This window comes from Cibotium barometz, chromosome 18, assembly GCF_041138505.1.
Source record: "Cibotium barometz isolate CiBa-2024 chromosome 18, ASM4113850v1, whole genome shotgun sequence".
Classification (NCBI taxonomy): domain Eukaryota; kingdom Viridiplantae; phylum Streptophyta; class Polypodiopsida; order Cyatheales; family Cibotiaceae; genus Cibotium; species Cibotium barometz.
The window spans coordinates 43,918,878-43,945,146 of record NC_141063.1 but is presented as its reverse complement, the minus strand read 5'-3'; the positions used below and the strand labels follow the sequence as shown (position 1 = coordinate 43,945,146).

General features: G+C 45.9%; 1 protein-coding gene across 2 annotated transcripts in view; it reads left to right on the top strand.

Moving 5' to 3' along the window:
• Positions 1-26,269, top strand: part of ATRX (P-loop containing nucleoside triphosphate hydrolases superfamily protein) — a 134,777-nt gene that overhangs the window by 35,799 nt on the left and 72,709 nt on the right. For both annotated transcript variants that reach the window (XM_086812638.1, XM_086812637.1), the window contains 2 exons: positions 14,691-14,810; positions 24,784-24,950. In XM_086812638.1, the coding sequence (XP_086668764.1) occupies positions 14,691-14,810; positions 24,784-24,950 (287 nt within the window). The remainder of the gene's footprint in view (positions 1-14,690; positions 14,811-24,783; positions 24,951-26,269) is intronic.

The window sequence follows — 26,269 nt, the reverse complement described above, 5'->3', positions numbered from 1 at the left end:
TTGGCCCCAAAGCTTGGCGCCCCTTGCGGTATTTCTTTATTCAATTAAAATAATATGAATGGCTGAGTACAACAAAAATCAGCCAAGAGTTTACACCTGTATGTCCAATCTGACGTCCCACAATGCCTCTTAGCACAGAGGATCTATGCACACAGATCTGTGTTCCACAATAACACACTGTGCCTCCCTCTGATCAGCCAAGACCACTATGCAGGGCAGCCATGAGCATACATCTGGCATAACTCAAGTGCATGATACATCATCTCAGCTCAAACATACATATGCTGTCCAAACTCTGTCTCAACCCTTGTCAATCTGCCATACCCCTCCTCTCACAAGGGACCAGATAACTCATATCTGCAACAGACATCAAGCAGTAGAAAGAGAGATAGATGAACAGAAACGGAGCTTACCAAATTCAGCTCGTGAAACAGCACAGGAAGAAGCAACGGTACCAATCTGTACTTGCAGGCACTTGTATCCACAACCCTGCTTCACACATGTGCTTGTACTTGCCTGTACCCTCCTCCTGGTGTTCACTCTTATGCTGTCTTTGAAAGTACAGATCTGAAAAACAGCCCCGTACCCGTCTGTACTACCTTGGGATACGTGCCAAGAGTTGTACTTGCACACACAGCCTGCTGTCCACTCTTGTACCTGCCTGAATCAGAGTAAACAGTTCTGTCCAGCACCTGTTTGCGCCGCCTGCAGCAGCTGTACTTGCTGTACCTGACTGTCCGTACACTGTACGGCAGTCGTACAGTACTGTACTTGCTGTGAACTTGTCTGCACAGCCTGTACTGGACCTGTGCGCAGCCAGTCCAGCAGAGAAGAAGACCCGCAGCCTGTACCAGAGAGAGAAAGAAAGAAAGAAAGATTTTATTAACGTCTTCCAAAAGACCGAACTCGGCCTATGAGACAAATCGGAGTACCTGTATGGGGTATCCTCTGTCATCCCAACAAAATGAAAAAGTACTGAATAAAAAAGCTGAATCTGGGTGTGCAAGGGATGGAGCTCTATTACTAGGAGAATGCAAAGCTATATGCATGGAGTATACAATCATGATATGCAACCTAGCTAGCTCCATCCTGGACCATACTGGCGGTATAAAATGGTATACATTAGTGAAGGGGGTGTCCACAGCTCCCTGAAGAACATGCCTGGGTGTGCTCTGAAGCGAGCCAGTCGCTCGGCACCCTCTCTGTGAAACTGAGCTCTGATCTCTGTCATCTCTCTCTGGTATAGGCGTGGTGTCCGAAAGCCAGGTGTCCTCTGTCTCCTGCGGGCTCTAAGTGTCTCTGCTCTCTGGAGAGTAATTCCCTGCCGTGTAGGGGCTGAGAGAGAGAGAGTGTACTTGCACAGATCTGGCCGTACAGTGCTGTACGGCTGATTTACACTCAGAAAAACAGCAGCAGCACTCCAAAATCTGCAGTCGACCTGCTCTTCAGCTTCTCCACGCATGTACTCTAGCGCTAGAGAACTCCACGATTCCCAAAAGGGAAGAGAGAGAGAGAGGAGAAATGAAATGAAATGAAATGTTATATTAACGTCTTCAAAAGGCCATAATGACCTATGAGACCAAAAGTTACATCATGGTGGATCTGATACAATGTCTGGATAAAAAAACCCAGAAAATGAAAAATAAAGATGATACTACTGGCACCTAGAAAATGAAACTGGAACTGGAAGGTACACTATGGAGGTACCTCCATCTCATAATATGTGCCGCATCGGACACTGGCGGATCTCCTCAATATCCTCTGTGGTCAGCACCCTGACTGGGTGTCCCGCATGCCTCGCAAGAATAATCCGAATCTGCCGCTGCAACCTCCGTCTATGCTGGGATGCCCTCCTCCGTAGTCGTGGGCGTCTGGACCACCCAAGCTCAATCGCACGATCAATCAGTGTACCCCTGGTGTGGGCGGTATCCATGTCCTGCTGCTGCTGTGGTCCATCTGGCGCAGTGATGGCTGGACTAAAGAAGTCTGTAATGTGCCTCTGAGTCTGGCTCTCTGTGCGCCTAAGCAGGCTATCTCTATGTCTCCGCAGCTCAAGCAAGAACAATCCCAAACACCTCTGGTCCTGGTACCCCATGACTCTGGAAAGTGGTCCAAAACCCTCTCTAAATAAACAGTGGAAACGACCACGTATCTCATAGTATGCAGTACAATGGCATATATAATGCAGCTCTGTCTCTGGCTCCCCATGGCATACTCGGCATATCCTGGCCTCAGCTAGTATACCTCTATATCGGCCAATCTCAATCTCAAGCTGGTGTGAGGATGTGCGAATCTGACCAATAGCACATCGTACTGCATGAGACAAGTGTACATCCATGTAACTGGGTCTGATCACAAAACCATCTGCTGTGAGCTGAAGAAAATGCTCTCTGTAGAAAGCCATCTTCGTGCCCAGCTCCTCAGTCGGCTGTATCCATGTCCTCCTAATGTCCAGCTGAACTAAATCCTGACGGATGAGTCTGGTAATCTCTGTCCGTGTAAGAGTGAGAGAGGGTGCCTCCAGAGAATACTGGAAGGGAGGCAATCTGTCCATGCTAAAACCATGTGCCTGGAACCAAGATGTCATCTGTCCATACCAACAAGCCGTGTCTCCCTGTAAAGCTAACTGTCGGGAGGACTCCAGGGCGAGGTGTGCATATCTGTCTCGGGGGAGATCCCACAAGCCATGTATGTAGGAGACTGATCTCGTAAGAGCCTCAATCACCAGAGGGGCAGCCGCCAGCTCTGCTCGAATAATCTCATGAGGTACCACGGCCTTGGCTCTAATAAGCCTAGCAATCATAGATACCAAAGGCCTCTCCATACCTCTCCACCCGCCTGCGCTGTGATGGCCCACTGAAGGTCCCCATATCTGCACTCCATAAAGCATAGCTGATGTCACTAGAGTGTCAAAAAGCCAGAGTTTCGTTCGAGGTTCCTGAAACTGAACCTGCGAACACATCCTCTCCAAACCACCTAGGGCTGCATGTGCTCTAGTCAATCTAGTCTCTGCTGCTCTCCTCATCGAAAACACTGGCCCACTGAATACTACCCCAAGATATGTATATGCATCTGTATACTCCACAATCTCCTGCCCATATGTAAATGTGGAAGCTGATCGCCTAACCCACTGTGGCGTGGTGTTAAACACCATAACCTTGGTTTTGCCAAGGTTGACAGACAATCCACTATCATGTGCAAACTCATGTAAAGCATCCAGATGACGCTGCATACCCTCAGGGGAGTCAGAGATCAACACAATATCATCAGCATATAACAATAGTGGGATCCATGTACCTGCTAGCTGGGCTCCTCTGTCCCCCAATCTCTCAATGTAGTCAGAAGCCTCATCCACATACATACCAAACAGTGAAGGAGATAACGGGCAACCTTGCTTCACTCCTATAGTGGAGTGAACCAAAGTAGAGACCCCCTCTGGGGTGCGTACCTGTCCTGCAACTGATCTGTATAAAGCCATAATTCCCCCATATGAGCTCTGTGGGTACCCCCATCTCCTGTAATCGCCTCATCAATCTGGCTCTGGGCACTGTATCAAATGCTTTGCGGAAGTCCACAAAGCTACAATAAATCCGTCGCCCATGCGACCTGCCATCCTCAATAATGGCCCGCAAAGTCAAGATGTGGTCAAGAGTAGAGAAACCTCTCCTGAACCCTGCCTGTCCCTCTGCTCGAATGCCAACTCTCTCTGCCCATCTACTCAACTGCTGCTCAAGAATGGATGCATACAATCGTGCTAGTGTGTGACCAATCATAATAGTGCGATAATTCCCTGGCTGCATAGGGTCCCCTGACTTGAAGATAGGCACGATGGTGGACCTACTCCAAGTCTCGGGTAAGCCTTCGCACATAGCACGATTGAACATCACTGCTAGAAGCTCTGCCAGCATGTCTCTCGCATGAATAAAGTGCTCAGCGACCAATCCATCGTGATCATATGCTCTCCAGTCTTCATCCTATCAATGGCCTTCCTTACCATCTCTGCGGTAAAGAAAGTACATGGAGAGAGAAACACTTACTCCAAAAGTGGAGTGGCTCTCCTCCCCAAAATAATCCCTAGGGCCCCAAACTTTTAAAAGTTCCCTAGGGCCACTAAGGCCTAGGGGCAAACTTTAATAAACATTAAAGTTTAATGTTTCTAGTTCCCCCCTTCACACCTAGGGATGTCCACACATCTTAAACTCTGTCCGGGCACCCTCCATGTGAATCATAAAATATTCTGACTCTGCAACCACCATGCCCACACTTGTACTGTTCCATTTTCACAGGGCCATGACAGAAAGTGTGGGCATGGTGGTTGCAGAGTCAGAATATTTTATGATTCACATGGGGGGTGCCCGGACAGAGTTTAAGATGTGTGGACATCCCTAGGTGTGAAGGGGGAAACTAGAAACATTAAACTTTAATGTTTATTAAAGTTTGCCCCTAGGCCTTAGTGGCCCTAGGGAACTTTTATAGTTTGGGGCCCTAGGGATTATTTTGGGGAGGCACTTTTGGAGTGTTTCTCTCTCCTCTCTCTCTCTCTCTTCCCTTTTGGGAGTCGTGGAGCAAAAGTGAGGGCTCTAGCGTGGAAAAGCTGGAGAAGGGGAAGGCGGCTGCTGAAGAGGGCTGTTGTTGCTGTTTTCTGTAAGCTGTGTGCTGTAACAGGCCGTACAGCAGCCGTACAGTGCTGTACGACTGCAGGTACTGCTGTGGACAGAGAAGCGCCGGGCTGTGGGACTTAGACAGGTGCCTGCAACTGTTGAATCCAGGCTGTACAGTGCTGTACGACTGCAAGTACAGCTCTGTAGTTTCTGCAGGTACACTGTACGGCCAGTTCATGGGCAAGTACAGGTGCTGGACAGTACTGTAGCAGACGGCGCAGGCAACCAGCAGCAAATCAGCAGGCGGCTACTTCTGATTTTCTGCAGAAACAGCCTGTACCGTCAAGTACAAGCAAGTACAGTCAAGTACAGTGCTGTTTTTCAGATCTGTACTTTCAAAGATAGCATAGGAGTGAACACCAGGAGGAGGGTACAGACAAGTACATGCACATATGTGAAGCAGGGTTGTGGATACAAGTGCCTGCAAGTACAGATTGGTACCGTTGCTTCCTCCAGTGCTGTTTCACGAGCTGAATTTGGTAAGCTCCGTTTCTGTTCATCTATCTCTCTTTCTACTACTTGATGTCTGTTGCAGATATGAGTTATCTGGCCCCTTGTGAGAGGAGGGGTATGGCAGATTGACAAGGGTTGAGACAGAGTTTGGACAGCATATGTATGTATGAGCTGAGATGTTGTATCATGCACTTGAGTTATGCCAGATGTATGCTCATGGCTGCCCTGCTTAGTGGTCTTGGCTGATCAGAGGGAGGCACGGTGTGTTATTTGGAAACACAGATCTGTGTGCATAGATCCTCTGTGCTAAGAAGGATTGTGGGCCGTCAGATTGGACATACAGGTGTAAACTCTTGGCTGATTTTTGTTGTACTCAGCCATTCATATTTTTATTGGAATTGAATAAAGAAATACCGCAAGGGGCGCCAAGCTTTGGGGCCAACAGGTGTCGCTTTGTTTTCAGATTTGGGCACTCTAGCTCCAATCTGTTTTGTTTTCACATCTAGACTACAAGTGGCGCTGTACGGCAGTCGTACAGTATTGTACTTGCTGTGAACTTGTCTGCACAGCCTGTACAGGACCTGTGCGTAGCCAGTCCAGCAGAGAAGAAGACCCGCAGCCTGTACCAGAGAGAGAGAGAGAGAGTGTTCTTGCACAGATCTGGCCGTACAGTGCTGTACGGCTGATTTACACTCAGAAAAACAGCAGCAGCACTCCAAAATCTGCAGTCGACCTGCTCTTCAGTTTCTCCACGCATGTACTCTAGCGCTAGAGAACTCCACGATTCCCAAAAGGGAAGAGAGAGAGAGAGGAGAGAGAAACACTTACTCCAAAAGTGGAGTGGCTCTCCTCCCCAAAATAATCCCTAGGGCCCCAAACTTTTAAAAGTTGCCTAGGGCCACTAAGGCCTAGGGGCAAACTTTAATAAACATTAAAGTTTAATGTTTCTAGTTCCCCCCTTCACACCTAGGGATGTCCACACATCTTAAACTCTGTCCGGGCACCCCCCATGTGAATCATAAAATATTCTGACTCTGCAACCACCATGCCCACACTTGTACTGTTCCATTTTCACAGGGCCATGACACAAACAGGCACCAAGGGAATGGTATCATAAATTTGATACATTCATGAAATCCCAGGATTTCAGGAGAAGTGACATAGATCATTGCTTATACCCCAAGAAAGCTTTGGATGGCAGTCTATTGATCTTCATCTTGTATGTTGATGATATGTTGATTGCCGGGAAATCTCGTAAAGAGATGGATGCCTTGAAGAAGAGGTTGCATCAAACCTTTGATATGAAGGATTTGAGTGATGCAAATCACATTTTGGGTATGCGGATACTTCGGGACAGAAATCAGCATGTGTTGTATTTGTCTCAGAAGGAATACATTGGCAAAGTATTGCAGAGGTTCAATATGGAAGGGGGGAAGAAGAAGACTAGTACTCCTTTGCCTCCATATGTGAAACTCAGTGCTATGGACAGCCCACAGTCGGATAGTGACAGGGCTGATATGGCCAAGATTCCGTATGCTTCAGCTTGTGGCAGTCTCATGTATGCCATGGTTGCTACCAGGCCGGACATTGCATTTGTAGTGGGAGTGTTTCTAGATACATGGCCAAACCTGGCAAGAAGCATTGGGAAGCAGTGAAAGGTGTCATGAGATACCTGAAGGGCACACAGGATATGTGCATATGCTTTGGCAAACAGGATGCATTAGTGCATGGTTACACGGATTCGGATTATGCCGGTCATCCAGACCGGAAGTCTACTACCGGTTATGTGTTTACATTCACAGGAGGTGCTGTGTCATGGATATCCAGGATGCAGAAGTGCACTGCCTTATCTACTACAGAGGCCGAGTATATTGCAGCCACAGAGGCTTGCAAGGAGGCATTATGGCTATCTCGGTTAGTGGTTGATTTGGGTTATACAGGGGATATTCCATTGTTGCATTGTGAGAGTCAGAGTGCCATCCAGTTGGCAAAGAACCCTGTCTTTCATGCAAAGACGAAGCATGTGGATGTGAAGTATCACTTCATCAGAGAAGTGATAGAGAACAAGCAAATTCAGCTTGTTAAGATTCATACGGATGACAACCCGGCTGATCTGTTGACAAAGAGTTTGCCTCCGGAGCGGTTTGCTCATTGCAGACACTTGATGGGCATTGGATGAGGCCAGTTTCAGCCTTGATATGGCCTTGTATATTATCATGTACATGCTGATTTTTCTTTTCCTTCATTTAAGGGCACTTTTCCTTTAAGTGGGAGGTTGTTGGGGTAAAGGCATTATGCCCACCCTTATAGTGTGTACTAGCCCATAAGTTATAGTACATAGTACACTTAGTACTTTTAATGTACTAAGTGCACTATGTGTACTAGTGCAAATATACATGTGTGATAGGGGAGTCACACACTCACACTTGATGAGTTGACTTATCCCCACAACTCTCTCTCTCCCTTCTTCTCTCTGTGTATGTCTCCCACATGAAACCCTAACTCTACAGCTGAGCTCTTCAGAGCTCCTTCATGGGTCTCCAGTAAGCTCCTAAAAGTGAGGGATAGATATGTATGATCGGCCCCAATGGGGCATGGTGGTGCGGTAAAGTGAGACACCATATCTGCTGTCTCCCGGGATCCCATCACATAGTCCACTGTACTGTTGCCACCCCCCACTGGAAAGCAAGTCAACCCACTTGAATCTGGCCAGTGAGTCATCCCGTTATAAATAACGAGATGGTGTCGGGCCCCAAGCTTCAGCAAATGTTGCCCATATCCAGTGCTGTCAGCTCCTCCGTCATCGGAGATCCGAGTGGTCCCTGTATCCTCTGTAGCTAGCGGCTCTAGTCTCAAGGGATCCTCAAAGTCATAGATCTCGCACTGTCTGCTTTGAGTCCGTGCATTGAAGTCCCCCATCAAGAAGACTTCTCCCAGTGTCGAATAGTGTAAGATCTCCTCAGATAAGACAGAGTATGGAGACTCACTAGCCTCTCCTCCACCCGGCTCCTCGGTGGTGGCAAACCGCGACCCCTTCGGAGGAAAGTAGCAAAGGGCGACATAAATCCATCTGGTCTCCGAGAGGCGTAAGCTAATCCAGATGTATCTCGCCTCCGAGTCTCGTGCTACGTCTCGAACATGCTCATGTAACCCATGTCTGAAAAGCACTGCAATACCTCCTGAACCTCGAAAGGTCATCCCCTGTCGGTGAGCTGACTCCCACTGATAACCCTAAACCCGTGGTAAGCCCCTCTCCGGGCTCTCATGTGTCTCTGTCATCAAGATGATATCCCGGCCCTCCATCACCTCCTCAAGTCTCCCTGGATGTGTCCATAGGGCTCCATTATAGTTCCAGACTGCTATGTGTATCTCTTTGTCTTCATGCTGTTTCCTCCGTGTCTCATAGGCCAGATGGCGCTATTCGACCCTCTTCCCATCAATGTAGATGTGACCATCCCTATAATGTGCCTTCTTCCTTCTTTGCGTGCCGCCTTGATCTTCGGCATGCATAATCTTCTGTGCTCCAACTGCATCCATGTGAGGTCATCATCGAAGTAGATGGGGTCCCCTGGCAAGCTCCTCAAGATAGCACGTCTTCTCATAAAGCTCATCCTACTCTCCTCGTCCGGGAACTGTAGCATTAAGGCCTTGCCTTTGGTGGAGTCCTTTGGGGTTGTCCTCCATACTCTAGTGAATGGGAGCGGCTCATCCTCCTTTAGTCCCAACTTGGTATATAGGTTCCGCCCGTCAATCTCGGGCGTGGAGGCAGTGCTCTCTGGTATTCCTGTGACTCGGATGTTTAGGCGCCGGATCCGTCGCATCTTCTCTTCATCAAGAGTAGACTGCATCATGTGTACATCTTCTTGTAAGCGTGTAACTCAACTATATACACAAGAAAACCCCGGAATACAATGTACAATGTGGGGGGGCAAGGGGCCATTTTATATGGTCCCCTGGGCAGCCAGTCGGCCTGCTGTAAACAGCCAATAGAAACCACTACTGCCCACGACCAGCAATCAGTGCCAGTCGGCCAGCTCCACACCAAGGAAAAAATAGGGAAAGTGGGGAAAAATGAGAAAACACCTAAATCGGGCGGGCACACCCACAACAAAGGCCTTGGTGTAAATATCCAGATAGGAGATGACTACTAACAATGGGAAGAAGGGTTTGCCTGCCCGAGGGGGGGAGGGGGGGGGGTGGGGAGAGAGTCCTAGCCTGCCACATGCTCTGGAGGGTCAGCTGGCCCCTCGGGTACCTGCGAAAGCTTGGTGGGGGATGTCGACGAGGTAACGGTCTCCAGAAGGGGGGGTGGGTTCCTTGAGGGTTGGGGGGGGGGGTGCATCACCGTCAAGGGGCTGCCGAGGTAAATGCTCGAAATGGTTCTCCGAAAAAACTGTATCCTCCTGGATATTGCCTGGTGCGCCTGTTGGTGTCGCTCTACTTTGGAAGTTGGCCGGCGGTTCTGCATCGGGCCGGCGGTTTGCCACTCTCCTGCGTCGGTCTCAACCAAGGACGCGTCGTGGTACTCACCTGGGGACTTGTGTCCCGCCCACCATCCTAGAGAAGGTTTGCGCGCGGAGGGGGGGGGGTGGGGGAACAAGCTCTAGGGAGATGTCCCATCTGCCTGTAGATGAAGCATTGGCCTCGGAGGCCAGCGTACTCAACTCTCTGTAAAATAGGTTCCCCACGCAGACTAGGAAGTAGAATGGAGTGCGTTATAGACTCTGGGGAGGCAATGCAAATGCACTATCAACGAGAGGAGAGGAAGGCATTCCTTCTTGAGACCTGGAAAACAGACTGTCACACTAAGGTCTGAGATGCCAGCTAAAGGACTGGATGTCGGGTCAAAGCCGTGCTGCCACCTCGCAAAAAAGGCCTGGACCATACGCAGTGCGATGGGGCTCAGCTACATGACTCTATCCGAAGCTGGAGGGCGAATCAAACTCAACCTGATAGTAGCCACGCCCCAAGCGGTGAATGCCAATGATCTTTCTACGTGCGCCGAGGAGGCTTGCCTGTGACAAATCCTTAAACTGTCCGCGCGCCGAGCGGTTACCCACAATCTTGCAAACTAGGGTGGAGGCCTCCAAAGAGGTGATAGTCACAGTGAGGAGCTGGAGATCTTCTTTTGAAAAGGATAAGCAAGGGATGGCGGCCTCGGTCGCGGATGATGGAGTAGTTGCCATGGAGTCCTCCTGGGGGTTGAAGACCAGAAGATGCGGAAACTTGCCACGAATACAAAACCCCGTGAGCGCACCTGGATGGGAAGACCGGAGAGAGGATGAGCGGGATGCTGACTGCTCAAGGGGAATTTGGGGGGGGGGGGACAGCAAAAAGAGGAAGGCGGTGGAGGCTATGGAGAGCAGACAGGTGGCACCCAGAAAGGTGGAGAAGGGTGGAGGCGGTGAGGAGGAAGGTGGGGGTGGGTGGGCGGCGAAGAGGAAGGCAGAGGGGGCTGCACATAAGGCTGGCTGAGCAGGGGCGAAGGAAGTAAGGCAAGGTGGGAGGAGCAAGGGAATGAGAAGGCGGAGGGGGAGAGGCTACATAGGAGGAGCGCACAGGGGGGAGGCGGGGGGCAGCGAGGTGAGGCAGCAGGGAGGGGGGAGAGTCCATGGCGAAGGAGTGGAGGCTGCATGCGGGGGTTGGTTGGCGGGGGGGGGGGTGTGTTGGGGCCTCTATGCACAGATCCAAGGTTTTCAAGCAAACAACGAACCTTGGTTTTCAGCTGTGTTTAGGGCATTTTGAGTACTTCACAGTTGGTATCAAAGCAGCCCTAACACAAAGGCTGAAGAGGTATGCGTGTCTAGGTGTAATAGCTGTCGGAGTTCCAGGGTATTCCTCTCATTGTTTCCTCTCTCTATCAAAGTGAATTGCTCTCTGAAGTTGTACAAGGTTTTTTGGTGGCCTCACAGATCGCATATGTAATCGTGTTTCAGAGGGGATGAAAGAAGAGCGCTGTTGTATGTGCGTAGGACTGTGGCAAGTACCCTGTAGGCGTGAAGCGGCTGTGGGTGTTAGTTGGCAAGAGAGGCAAGGTGGCCAAGAGGCTAGCCATAGGGCAGCCAGCCCTAGGCGGCTGTCCTGTGCGGTAGGCAGCCATCAAGCCCAGGGCAGCGAGCTTTGGGCAGCCAGTCTGCAGGCTGCCTAAGGAGGGAGCCAGACAGTGGCCAGCAGAAGGGTGTGCACTGAAAGCGCAGAGAAAACAGCTGAAAAGCATGCACATGCAGGAATACTAGCAGCCCGGCAAAATTTTTAAAGGCAAAAAAGCAGCGTATCCATTTTTTGGAAGAAAGCTGATGTTTTTTTTCATTAAAATAGGCAATGGCTTGTTGCTAAAAAGGAGGAAAGCTTTAAGTCAATAAAAGCACATGGTTTTTTTTAAATTAAAACTGAAAAGCACATTAGTTTTTAGAGAAAAAACCCAAAAGCAAGTAAACTACTTGGCCTTTTAGTATAAAAGCAGGGGTTTGCTTATGAGTTTGAAAGTCCATCTCCTTGGTTAAGAGGGCTGAAAGTACACGGCCAGCTTCCAAGAGTAGGATTTGTAGTGGAGTTCGTGGACGAGCGGGATTTTGGAGAAAATCCATCTCTGCATGCAAGTTTTATTTGAGCAACAGCAAATTATCTTGGGTTTGTCATGGCTAATGAAGTACAGAACGATTGTGGGATGGACGAGAATGTGCAACCAGACGATGGCCATCAAGATAACGATGTGATGGTCGATGACCTGGTCAGTAAGGTAGACTTCAGTGCAAGGATCACCTTGCTTGAGCAACAGATTACGAATGTGACCAACACCATTGTTGTTATGTAAACAACGTTGGCGGGTTTTGTCACAACCGGGGGGGGGGGGGGGGGGGGGGGGGGGGGGGGGGAGGGGGGGGGGGGATATAGCTTTAGTTGCACCCTCTTTACTCCAGGGCGGCTTGGACAACTCACATGGACCCTGCCACTATTTTGGGATTCTTTGTGGATGGATTGCGTGATGGTTATCATCAAAGCAAAATAGTGGATGATGCTATCTGATGTGCCAGGAGTTTTGATGAAATAGTGGCTAAGAAACAATCAAAGAAACCCCCACAACCCTCAGTGACAAACCAACGTGAATGAAAGTTTAATCATGGGAAAACTTCATAGACACCTGCAGAGACCCCATTTCAAAGAAATAAAAAAAAGCAGAGCAGACTCTTCAATACATTAAGGAGGGTCAGTGTTTCACTAGTGGTTAACAAGGACACATGAGGACGAACTGCCCGCAGTCGAAGGAGGGCAAGTCAAAGTCAAAGGGAGCCCATGCGACCAAGGCTAAAGATAAGATTCCTTCCGTACATACTATTGTTTTAGATTAGAGTTCTTGCAAGGGTTGTAGCTTCAATATGAGAGTTTTTAGTCCTATAGACCTAATACACATGTATGGGGTAGTCGGGGGGAAGGGGGGGGGGATTGTACACATTCTTTTGACCATGGAAGTATTCACAACTTCATAAATGCCAAGCTTCTGCAGACGTTGGGAGTGGAGACGTAGCCAAGTGATCACTAGCATCCTGTCGACATGCCCTCAGGCACATAGTTTTGGGATTGGCGGGTGTCTCAATTGCCTATACAAAGCTACTCGAGCCACTAGATTTCATGATTATGAATCTCGATAGAGTAGATGTTATTATAGAAAAAGAGTGGTTTCATAACCGCGATGTACAAATAGATTGGAAGGATCATAAGCTATCTTTCGTCATGGACGGTATCTAGTTTTGTCTACAGAGTGATTTTGATATCCCATCCACTACACTTGTAAACTCAGTTAAACTTCGTAATATAGTAAAGGATTCTAATTATGAAGTGTTCCAATGTGTTCTAGATACTATGTCATCTGATGCCAATTTTGAGTTTAATTTAGTGGGGGCCCCCGATACTTTTGAAGCACAAGAAGGACGGAAATTAGAGAATGTGTGTCAACTATAAAAAAGTTGAATAAAGTTACGATTAAGAATATATATCTCCTTGGAGGTCCCCGATACTAGGCACAAGGAGGACGGAAATTGGAGAATGTGTGTCAACTATAAAAAGTTGAATAATGTTACGACTAAGAATGGATATCCCTTCCCAGAGCAGGTGATTTGATTGATAGGTTGTATTTTACGAAGACCGACTTTCGTACTGGTTATCATCAAATACTGGCTCACGAATGCTCCTCCTGCTACTTTCCAGCAGATGATGAATGATCTCACTAGCGATTATTTAGAGAAATTCATGGTTGTGTTTCTAGATGATATGTTGATTTTGATATACAATCTTACTCTTGGGGAGCACGTCGAACATCTCCAAATCTTCGTGAGGATTTTGAGATGGGAGAAGTTGTATGCCAAGTATACGAAGTGCGAGTTCTTCAAAAGAGAACCCGTATATCTAGGACATCGGATTTCTCGAAGTGGGGTGAGCATAGGTTCCTTAGATTGTGAGGCACTGTGTTTCTTAAGAAGTCAGTGAGAGATTATCGCATTTAACCCTACCTTTCACGGACCTCCTTAAGGGAAGAGGACATAAGTCCTATAGCCCATTTACTTCATAAGTTCTTCGAATCCGTGACCCATCACATCAATAATGGCTATGGATGATTTTAGCTTGGCACTCAACGCCTTGAAAAACCACTCTCCCATCAGCTCTTGGGAGGGCATCATGTCCTCAACTAGTCTCTTCCAAAGAGACTTGAACTTGTCATGTAAGCCTCTACATCCCTATCACCTTGTTTTAGCTCCCTCATGATATCTGTCAATTGACCTGTCGTCATCTTGACCTTCATGAACCTTTTTAAGAAAAGAACTCAGTGGGAGTGTAATTATAAGAAATTGGTGGGTTCAAAGCTTGAATCTGGTAGCTTCTAAGTTAAACTGTTAAAGGATGCGTAGCAGTTATGGCACTTTAGGAGGACACTCAGTCATAGTCTCATTTGATTGCAGCACCACCGAAGACATTGGGTGGGAGCCTGACTATAAGAATTTGGTGGTTCAAAGCTCTAAACTGTTAGAATTTGGTGGGAGAAACTATTAGAATTTAGCGGGTTCAAAGTTTCAACGTAGTAGCTTCTAAGTTAAACTTGGCCATAATTTGAAAGTTTCTTCTCCTCTTTATGGGGGTTCTCCTTCTCAATTCTTAAACACATCTGCTTATGCTACTTTCTTAAATTTGTCCTCCATCACTAGTCCCCTTTCTTTGACATTTTATAGTTTTTCGCAGCAATACATTGACTGTACTAAAAGTAGTGATTTGAAAATTGGAAAAAAGATGAGAGAATATTGAATTAAGTAGAAGGGAAAAAGGGAAATAAAGAGGAAGAGAAGAAAGAAGAAAAGAGAAAAAGGCGGAGGAAGAAAAAAGGAAAAAGGAGGAGACAGAAGGGAAAAGGACGAGGATGAGGCAATGAGAAAGCAGTAGAAGGAAAAAGAAGAACCAGGTGAGGAGGAAGAGGAAACAGGAGAAAGAAGAGTAGGAGAAGATAAGGGGAAAATGAAAGACAATGGGGGGAAAGTCCATTGTTTTTGTTTTTGTTTTGTGGGAACTTATGCGTGAGCTTGTGTGCAGATTGAAGGTGTACAATTTATGTGGGAAAACTGCATTGAGTCGTTGAAGAAAGTCAAGGCAGGAGATGCAGGAAACGGTTGTATACTGGCTCACAACATGGGCCTTGGCAAGACATTGCAGGTAAGTATTTTGCTGGTTGATTTTGTGCTTTCATGGTGTTGATACTCAAAACATTGTGGAATCATTTGATGTGAAATAGGGGAAGCTCTTAATAATTGGTTTAAACAAATCTTTGTAGCACAAGATTTAAAGTTGCGTGAAATTTAGCTGTCCTTTCACCATATCATGACAGCTGCATCACTGTTGTATCATAATATTCTTGTGTTCTATGATTGCCAGTAAGATGCTTAACATGCTATACATGAGTTTAGTTGGCAGTGCAATTACTCTCCTTGTAACTGGGTGTACGTGCTGTTATGGAATAGGGATACAACTTATGTGTATGATGACAATACTAGGGCATATATATCCTCCTGCAGCCCCTTAGCATTGGCTTCTTTGAGAAGAAATGGCCATATTTTTTTTGGGTTTGGGGACCATGATTAAAAAAAAGGCATTTCTAGAGACTCACCTTTGCAATAATTTTCTGGTAAGAAGAGTGCTGTCGTTCTTCTTGATAGCTTGACATGTGGTCTTTAGAATTTAAAACATGATTTCAAGCATCCATGGAACTTCACAGCATCTTTGGTTCACAGCTTTGAGAGAAACATATTCTCAACCTTCTTTTTGCATACCAGGAGAGCCTATCACAACCTTAAAAAAATGAACTAATGTATGAGTTTGAAAAAGTTTCACATTTCCTTAAAAGATAGATTTGATGTAGGTGTGTCCAGGCTAAAATCTTAATACAAGCTTCATTGCATTGCCTGACTGCCATGTCAGCACATTGCAGATTAGCCAAGACTTTTTATAGTGTTTTAAATTGATGGCGTTCCCATCTACAGGTAAGATGCAGAACAGGCAATCCAAGCCGCCCAATTTGGACACAAAGAGTCATAAGGGTTGCATACTTTTCTTTGCCCGCCTTGAACACACTAAGGGGTTTTATGTGATCCTGGTTTTTGCTTGATAAAACAAAGGCTTTTGTAAGGGAGTGGGGCTCACTAGATCCTACTGTTTGTCATCCACTCCAAATCGACCATATAATAGTCCTTTAAACCCAAGACTGGCTAATAAGTCGGAATTGCTGCCGCTGTCCAGTTTTGAAGGCCAGGAGGAGCAGAGAGTCTTACGCCCACCCTGATGGCGGATTACAACTCTCATGTGAAGATGTCCATCGGCTGGAATTGAACCCGAGACCCCTTGTTCGAGTTCAATCAATTATTAACTTGCTTACATGTGGCAGATGACCTGCTGATACATTTCCTCCGTGTCCTTTGAAACCTTTACTTAGCTGTTAGTTTTAACTTACACAGACATTTCAATGAATCTTGCATTTAAAATTATTGCGACTTAAAGTGAATCGAATACAACAGACATGAGAATCAACAAGTGAACAGCTACATTCAATTATCATCTTAAGGAGTGTAACATCCAAAAGCTCGGTGGAATAATCGGTAACTTCAATGTTCAGAAATTCAGCAATTGTTTGTGATGAAGATAACACACAACATAGGGGGAGAGGTGCAGAAATATATATATATATATATATTGGCATATCTCATCATGGAATGGAAAATAAAACAGAAAGAAAACATAAACATAGCTATCTCACTGGGGTGATACAAAACTGTCCATGGAAACTCATCATGGAATACTAAGAACATAGAAACATGAGAGCAACATCAGCTCCGAGTAGATGGTATACCACTCTCCATGGAATACTAAGAACATAGAAACATGAGAACAACATCAGCTCCGAGTAGAGGAGAACATAAACATAGCTATCTCACTAGGGTGATACAAAACTGTCCATGGAAACTCATCATGGAATACTAGAAACATGAGAGCAGCATCAGCTTTGAGTAGATGGTATACCACTCTCCAAAATATCAAGCATGGGACTAATGAGTATGGCCGAGAGGTCTCCCTCAGCTATGCTACGTGGAAAGGTAGCTTGATGGCGGTGGAGCATGTCTTGGATCTGGAGCTGATGAGGTGATTGTGGCCGACGGCCAAGGGCATTGGGCACGCTGGAGGGTGGAGGCTCGGTCCGTGGTAACTCCTCTCAGGCGAGGTAGGTCCGGAGTAGCTCGTGGAAGGTCCACAAGATCCACTATATCGGTGTCCTCCACCTCTTGGGTCTGGAAGAGAGAGAGAGGGAGAATTGGACACAATGTTGGGTCCCAAATACCCTCTGTAGGGCCCACACCACGAATGGTGTGTTTGCTTTGTTAGAATGATGCAAATTCTGCAAATAAAATCTGGTTCTTGACCTGCACTCTTCACCTTGGCTGTAGCATTTCCCTTGGCTGTCCTAGCCCTTGACTGTAGCAACCCGTTGTGAATTATGAGATGCTTTGACCAATTTCTGGTTGGGCTATTTATAGTATATACCCCCTAAAATGTGTTGCTTAGCTGGCTTTACAGGGGTCGGTCTGCTGTTTTGTTCCCCATGACCAGGTCCAGTAGGCATTAAATGCCTTTTTGTCAATCGATTTCACACTGCAGCTTTTGGCTGCCTTGCGCCTGCTGTCCAGGTTTGCACCAGGCTGCTGGGCAGCACCTAGACCCTGACTGTCTGGCTGCTCGGCAGGTTTGCACCAGGCTGCTGGGCAGCACCTAGACCCTGACTGTCTGGCTGCTGGGCAGCCTATCAGGCCTGGTCACCTGGCTGGGCTAGCCTCTAGGGCCTGTCGGCTGCCTGCCCAGCCCAGCTATGGCTGGTGGGCAAGGCCTTGGGCATTCTTGGCCCTTCTTGGGTGGCCTAAAGCCTACCCAATGTGCAAGTCATGTAGGATTGCATGTAGAAGGGGTCCAACCCTTTGGACCCCTTCTACATGCAATCGTACATGCTTTTCCTAGAGCCCAAACATCTGGTTGCAAACCAAACACTCAGGTCACCTAATATCATTCTAGAGGAGACTCCCAATACGGACTGGCAATGCTTTATGTGAAGGACAATGCACACTTGACCTTGGATGCCTAGAGTGGAACCCTGGTTAACTCGTCCTGGACTGGGCTCACATGGGACCACTTTCCACTCTAGGTCCTGCACCTTCTATTCATATGTCCACGTGGCATCCAAGTGTGGGATGCACGTGACATCCCCTTTTGCTTAACTTGACGGAAGCTGCATAGCCTCCAAACAGTCTGTCAATAAAGCCGGATAGCCTTGCCTCCCTTGAGTGCCTGCAAGAGCGCACACCAAGCAGCCCTTGGATTGAGGCGCAAATGGCCACAACCCGCATTGAGATCAGGTCTATAGAGGAGAGGAGAGTGGAGTAAAGATTCCACGCCCACACGTCTTTTTGGAGTCAGGCCGTTGACAACGGCACATGGGATTTCTATGAGATGATAGAGCCTCACCACCCAAAGGGATGGCATCCGGAGGCTTAAGAGGATCGGACAACACCATTGTTTTCGACTCTCCCTAGGTTCAAGCCATAGCCATTGGTTGCTTCAATTCCCTACTCACTGCCGCAGAGCCTCTCTCCGCGCAGTAGGTACATGATGCGAGGGAGAGTGTCTAGCTGCATACTCATGAGGTGGGCCCGCCGGCTCTCCGGAGTTTCTTGATGACACCCTTCTCTTCCGAGGAGATTGAGATATTCAAAGTTGTATGTCTGTGAACACTCTTTTTTTTTTTTTGTGGAATCATTTGTATATTAGATTTACAAGATGACTATCCAAAGTAGATAGTCTCAAAGTACATCAACTGAAGATGTCAATATAAGACAAATATACATCATGATCTATTTGGTCAACCTGCATGCAATCGAGGAAAGATTGATGCAGGGAGTACCGAAAGAAAGAAAAGGCAGAAAAAGCCGCATCACCGAAAACTCCATGGTTGCGAACTTTCCATAGTGTCCATAAAGCCCAGTAGCGCACCCATGAGAAGAAAAGAGTGAATTCTGGTCTGGGTAAATGAAGACCAAATAGCCAGAAAAACTTTCCAAATTTCATATTTGGAAATCTAGCCCGCAAAAGCTGGATGATAGGAAGAAAAAACTGACGAGAAGAAGGACAGTTCCAGAAAATATGAATGACTGTCTCTCTGGAAGCAGAGCATCTATGGCAAGTGGATGAGGATATATGTCTGTGTGCCAGAAACTGTCCTGAGGGAATAACAGCCAAAAGAACACGCCACAAAAAAAGCTGTTGTCGAAGAGGAAGCTTCGAATGCCAAAGAGATCGCAATCGTCTTTTCCACCACAAAGACGACCGATGCATATGCCAGAAGAGATTTGCCCGTTCAGAAACCCAAGGCAATGGCAACAAATGTTTATACAGACCAGCAACTGTAATATCAGATAGCCTCAAGGGATGGCATGAAGAATCAAAAGAGGAGATAGTCCAATCCTGTAGGCGATCTCGAATTTCCAACAGTGGAATCGGCAAAAAAGGCTGAAGCATCTGCATTATATCATGCCAAAGACGACGATAGTGAGGTCCCAAGCCATAATGTGCAGCAGCCTGTGGAAAAGAAAGAGGGGAGCCATCAGGATGGACGACATCTCCCACAGAGGTAACACCCTTTGAGTGGAGGAAATATGAACGCCGAGGTTCTTGCACCGCCAGGGGAACTGAAAATGCTCTGGACCAATGGATGCTCTCAGCGCGGAGAGAGTTGCCTTGTAAGGAATCACGACCATTCCATTTTAAATTCGAAAGGACAAGCTTCCAATCAGCAAGTAAGCCAGAAATGAGAGGACAGCCCTTAATTTTGCCAGTAATGTAACCAAGAATAAATTCCCAATGAGTAGGTTGCCAATGGCCAAAAGCCGAAGTCGTCAGATGAAGTAATAAATGACGGATCATCGCTGTCCAAGGCTGAGTGCCTTCCAGAAATTGAAGCATCAGTTTACCTCTGTGGGCAAGAATATGCACCTGTAAATTAAGGATATTCAAGCCTCCATGCATTTTAGGGGTACACAAACGATTTGCCGAAAGCAAACGTACACTCTTTTTCCCCTGGTTCGATCTCCAGAATATCTCCAAGATGGTGGACATAAATAATTTCAGCTCCCCCTGAGAAAACCTGATGAGAGGAAGGTAGAACTGAATATATGCAACCAAGATGGATTGGAGAATCCGTAAACGAACATGCAAAGGCCATGTTGCAAGTTTCCAGTATTCCAACTTTTTCTTGAGCTTTGCCAAGACCCAATCTGTTTGTTGATGGCGAGTGACTGTCCATCCCAAAGGATATCCCAAATGCCGAATCAAATGAGTGGAGTGAACTATTTCCCCTGGCCATAGCAAATTATGCCACTGTTTTGAATGCAAAGGCAGCAATTTAGATTTTTGAAAATTGATTTGTAGGCCAGCCGCAAGCGCAAACAAAGAAAGAGCCTGCATCAAAGTAGAGAGATCCTGATGTGTATTGCGAGGGAGAAAAAAAGAATCGTCAGCATAAGCTTGAGCAACCAACTGACGTCTATTCTGAATGTCCAATCCATGAAGACTGCCAGTATCAACCAAATGATCCATATAAAGAAGCATGGGATGCGTTGCTATAGCATACAAAAGAGCACTTAAAGGGCATCCCTGCCTAACTGAACGATGCAAAGTCCATGATTCTGAGAGATCTCCTGACAATATACAAGCCGCCTGACTATCAGCATAAAGCCAGTAAATGATATTCTGCATTTTTTCTCCAAATCCCAGAGCACGCATGGTTTCTTGAATGAACCCCCATTTAATAGTATCAAAAGCCTTAGCAATATCCACTTGCAGTAATAAGACATCCTGCTGCGTGTATTTGGCATATTCAATGCCGATATAAGCATTTGCAATGTTATCTGTAATGTGCCTGCGAGGAATAAATCCATACTGTGCAGAATGAAGTCCATCATTCAAGTAACCCTTAATGCGATTGACAACCATTTTACTGATAATCTTGTATATCACCGGCATAAGGGTAATTGGTCTCCAGTCTGCCAAAGACTGACATAAGTGTTTTTTAGGCAACAGCTTCACTAATCCTTTTTTCCAGGAAGCTGGCATTTGCCTTGTCTCCCAGGCAATGTTTACCATACGTAGCAAAGGTAATTTGAGGGTGTCCCAATATGCAAGAAAAAATTCAACTGTAAGGCCATCCCATCCTGGAGCTTTCCATCGGCCACAAGACCTGATTGCATCAAACAGTTCTTGTTCAGAGAATTTTATTTCTAGTTGTTGCGCTTGAGTAGCAGAAAGGATGGGGGATACATGCTGTAATAACTTATGACATGCATCATACACTTCCATGGCGTGAGAATCATCCTCATCAAATTGAGAGGAGAAATGGGCAACACAAGTCGCAGCCAATTGTGCTGGGGTGGAGGTCCACGTGTCATCTGAAATTAAAGTGCGACATATAGATGCAGCTTGTTTTCTGGAATGTAAACTCTTGAAATTTTTTTTGGAAGAGCAGCCTTTGTCCAAAAGCGCCTGTTGTCGTGTCCGTATCTCCCATTTGACAAGCTTTCGATGATCATTTACCTGAATACAGTATGTCTGTGAACACTCACTTATGTGTGTGGGTGAGTAAGAGTGTGTGAATCTGCTTGGAAGCCACCCTCCACCATGAGCTCTGAGTGATGAAGAAGCAGGGGATCTGGATCCCATCCTCGGCTCGGCAGTTGCACCTAGGGAGCACCTATAAAGCCTCTAAACAAATCCCCCTTCTGAGTGAAGGTGGAGATGCATGAGATAACCTTAATTAGCCATGGCGATTTGGACTCCAAACTGCAACACGTGATACAAAAGATCACATTTTGCCAACACCTGAAACTCTCGTGTTAGGTTTGATATAAGAGCTTGACCACTCATGATTGTGCCTACGTTAGTTTCCTAAAGCCATCCCCCTTGAACCTAAGTAGGGATATGTTGAAAAACAAGGAGCCTTTTATAGAAACAAGGCTTACAAGAATAAAAAACACACACACAAATATTTATCAAAATATGGGTGACATCCCGCACAAAGAACCCTTGACAAATACAAAGTAGGATTGGAAGTTTAAAAACTTCGCGAAACTTCGCGATGATGTGCCGATGAAGATCTCTCCTATTGTGTTGGTGTTCCAAGCAATTGACACTTGGGTTATCATCTTAGGCTTGGGAGAACCTGTAATTGCACAAATTGTGAGTTGCAAGAGGGAAACCCCAAATTTTTGTTGATGCATGCTGAATTTTTTTGCAAAAGCCCCGAAAATCTTATTTTTGAAAACTCCTAGTTTTTGCTGACGTGGATATCTGGAGGTACAATCAGCTGTGGTGGGGGGCTCTGTGGCCAGCACTAGGGACGACAACAGAGGAGACAGTAGCCACCTTGGAGTGTTGCAGTAGTGTTGCACTGTTACAGTATTATAGTGTTGCAATAGTGTTGCAGTGTTATTACAATGTTGCACTGTCACGATGTTGTGGTGTTACAGTGGACAGTCGAAGATGCTCCAAGGGGACACTCTAGCATGCGGATTCCGGAGCACACCACTCCAAGGCATTTAAGGCACTGCACCCCAAGAAAGGAGATGCGTGTTGCTACATCTACGTGCATCTGGCACCTTTCAAAGATAGGAGATACTCACCAACAGTCACTGACGGCATCTTCGTGACTCTCCGGATTTATAAGGTGTTCTATCCCGTTCAAAGGGGATAGCGGCTATCCTTTAGTTCCACCTTGTCCATTGCAAGGCTACTCTGTACTACTCCGTGCTATCCCACTGTACTTGAGTTCTGTGTTCACTGTGTCATTCCGTCCTAAGCAGAGTGTGTTATCCCTCACTGTGGCCACTGCTGAGTGTGCACGGCATAGAGAGTGGTGTTTGTAACTGCAGGTTCGTAGTAATACAAGTGGAGTACATTATTCTTGTGCATTGTTCCTTAACTGTTCCTTGTTTGTCCAGTTTAATTAAGTATTGCTTAAGTAAGTGTGTTATGCCGTCATTTCTTCCTACTATTCTGTCTTGTGATGCCGTGGACATACTGTCCAAGAGTGAACCACCATATCCTCTTAACGGGAGTACACAGCTTTCTTTTTGAGTTTACATTGTGTGTTTTCTGTATGGCCAACACTCGTTCTCGTGTCAATCAGGTTAGCCCAATCTGAATTTCTCTCTATTCCTGTTATTACACTCATAGGAGGTTAATCGACTTTGTATCACCGCGAAATCCTCCTCCACCCCTCCCCATGGCACACACACATCTACGAAATCCTACCAGCAACAACCAGGGTGGAAATCCCCCTGCTCCAGAACCATTGACCACCATGTTGGGCCGGGTCAAGCTTGCCACTTTCAGAGGTTCTACCCTGGAAGATGTGCACGACCATGTTCAATGCTTCCTGGCCATGTGTAGGAGCGCAGGGGATTGAACCGAGAGGATGCTGATGTGGTACTCTGTTCCTCCACATTGAAAGGCTTTGCTGACAAATGGTTTAGCCCTATGGATCACTTTGTAGATTGGCCCACCATGAGGGTTACCTTTCTTAGGATATTCCAGCCGGGCAACTATGAGGACCTCATTCTACAAGAACTGGGGAAGCTGAAGCTGTTGCCTGGGGAAAGTGTAGCAGAACTCGCGACACGAACCACTGTGTTGGTGGCCCGCCTGCCAGCATACCCAGGAGACTTCATGGTGCTGAGTAGTGCAAGATTTGAGATCACCTCTTTGTGCCCTAGGTATTTAATGGTAGTGGGTTTAGGAAAGTGGCTAGAAGGCAATTCCTATAGCTGAAGTTGAATCCAATGCATCATCAGCATCTTGAAATTAGGGACTGTTCCTTTAGACTCTTTGCTTCAAAAGGAGTACCCTTTAGAGTCATATGATAATCTCCGGAATATTTTTGGGGCAGCATATGTGCACACTGTTTTTTTTGTCTTCATGTTTTAAGAGTACAAGAGCATATGCCATTGTTTAGATCTGAAAATGAATCATGCCCGATGTTTAAATATGATGATTTTTTCTTAGAGAGAAAATGTATCATGCCCGATGGTTAGATATGATGATTTTTGCTTAGGGAGAGAATGTAAGGTAGTAGATTTCTCACTTTTGTAGAGTGCATAATATATTTAAGAACCGTTGGTCACCTTATTGACATCAGCACCACCATTAAGATTAGAGTGACCTTCTTTCCTACGCATTCTATAGGGATCAGAGCCTTTAGTTCATCACCCTTGAAATAATATCCAAGTGTGTTTACAAGCTTGTTAGAGTGATAGCTTGAGTTTGATTGAAACGTGCGCATAGAGATCATCTATCCACTCCTGAAGGTCTCTGCACAGGAAAACGTTTCCTTTTAATAGAGAACCTATGGTTATACTCACTTGTGTGGACAGGTCAATCTGGCAATGTCTGGGTTGATACTTGCATTCACTCAACGGTGGGCTATGACGTGCAATAGTATACTGACTTCTTTCTGAAGGGCAGAGAAGAATACCTGATTCTTACTGACTTCTTTCTGAAGGGCAGAGAAGAATACCTGATTCTTACTACTTTTGTTCAGCGGAGCTTGTAGATCATTACGAATTGCATGAGAAAACGTCATGTCTTTCCCCATGGCCACTACATTGGAGCCTTCATCAAAATCCTTTATTAAGGGATCAAGTACTACTTTACGTTGCTGTGCGGATTTTTTGGGCTCTAACCTTGTAATTGGATCTGCTGTGATTTTGCATTGCATTGCGTTGTTATAACTTATGGCTGTAAATGACTTGTTTGATTTTTTTGAGAAATTATGTTAAATTTATGTTCTCAAAATGTATCTTGTAATAATGGATTTTGCTTAATACCTATAAAAATATATCGTAAAATTTGAATTTGCTTCTTTTGTTATCTTTTTTATTGCTATAAAATGTATCATGATTGCAGTTTCACTGAAAATATGTTGCCCAAAACAAAGTGTTTCATGCCACAAGAAGAAATGCCTTGAACTTTGTCATGATCTGCCTCTCTCATCTTCTCGTAATTTTTTGTTCAGCTTCTATGCTAACTTGAATTGTGCTTGTAGGTGATTGCTTTTTTATATACAGTTTTGAAGAGGAAAGATCTGGGGTTAAGAACAGCCCTGATTGTGACACCTGTCAATGTATTACACAACTGGCCAGATGAGTTTGAGAAATGGAAGCCACCAGAAATGAAGAAATTGAGGATTTATGTTCTGGATGAAACAAGCAGGTGCTGTGGCTTCTCTGCTGATACGTAGTTGCAAAAAATGCGTATGAATGATACAGATTTGACTAATTTATGCATGAGCCTGACGAAGCATTTGGAGTAATTCAGTATCTTAAATTAAAATTTCTTGGCATAATCTGTGAGGCCTATGATGAATTGTGCCTCTGTTACAGAGAAATGACAACCTGAGGGGTAACCTTAGCCACTGGGTAGAATGGTCTTTACAAAAGGAGAGAGCCAAATCCATTCTGAGGGCTAGACCTCCCTGACCCTGAGCACCTGGACCTTCACCCATCAGCTGTAGATCTGAGATATTCTCTGATGACATGGATAGCTCCCATCCCAAGCGAGAGGTATCACTACACTCTCCGATCCATGTTGATGGATGATGGCATCATTAGCTGCGATTCATCCCATATGGTGACACACATCGTATCAGCCATCTGGCTTCCTATGGCATTGTTAGCTAGCTTGTTTGTTTGTTTGTTTGTTTGTTTTTTTCTTTCCACACCCCCTGTGACAGGGAGAGTCCAAGCACCAGGAGGCATGTGAGATGTGATCGCTAGAACCATAGGGATGAAATAGGGATGCTCTCTCCCTCCTTCACACTCCACCTGGATATTGCCTTTGCATATGTACAGACAGTCATTAAGCGTTCTCAAGAGAAGCGAAAGTTTCAAGAACTATTCACCTATGGATGTTAAGTGGATGGATGAGATATATTCTTAGGAGTATCCGCAACTTCTAGAAGCATACTCCGAAGATTCTCAGTTGCGGTCAACTGTTTTAGAAGCCGGGAGAGATATCACTGTTTACCTATGGACGGTGGGCTACATAGTGTCGACATGACATAATGACAGGGGAGTTGTGTCTACACCAAGGGTCATGTGGATTGGCACCTCATGGTAGGGGACTTATGTCTAGGTTGGATTTGGTAGGCTGGGGACTTTGGTGGTCCGTGTTCAGTTTTAGAGTATGGTATTCCGACTGGCTTGGGGACAAACGTAGGAATTACCACCTGCTACAAGCTATATGAAACGGAGATTTTCCAATACATTTTATGCATTGTATGGCATACCTACATGCCTAGAACTGTTTTTGCGTGAAATGTTTTACTATTTTGTATGTGTAGTGTATGGGCGGGGTATGCCCTCTTGTGAACCAGGTGTGACTTTAAACTCTTTGTTTATGCTTGTTAGAGTTATTGTTCATTTAAATAAAAAAAAAATCCGAAAAAGAGACTCCTATTAAGTATGAAAAAAAATACAAAACGAAGATTTCAAACCAAATAATGGGGAAATCTCAACCAATCAGGTGCCTTG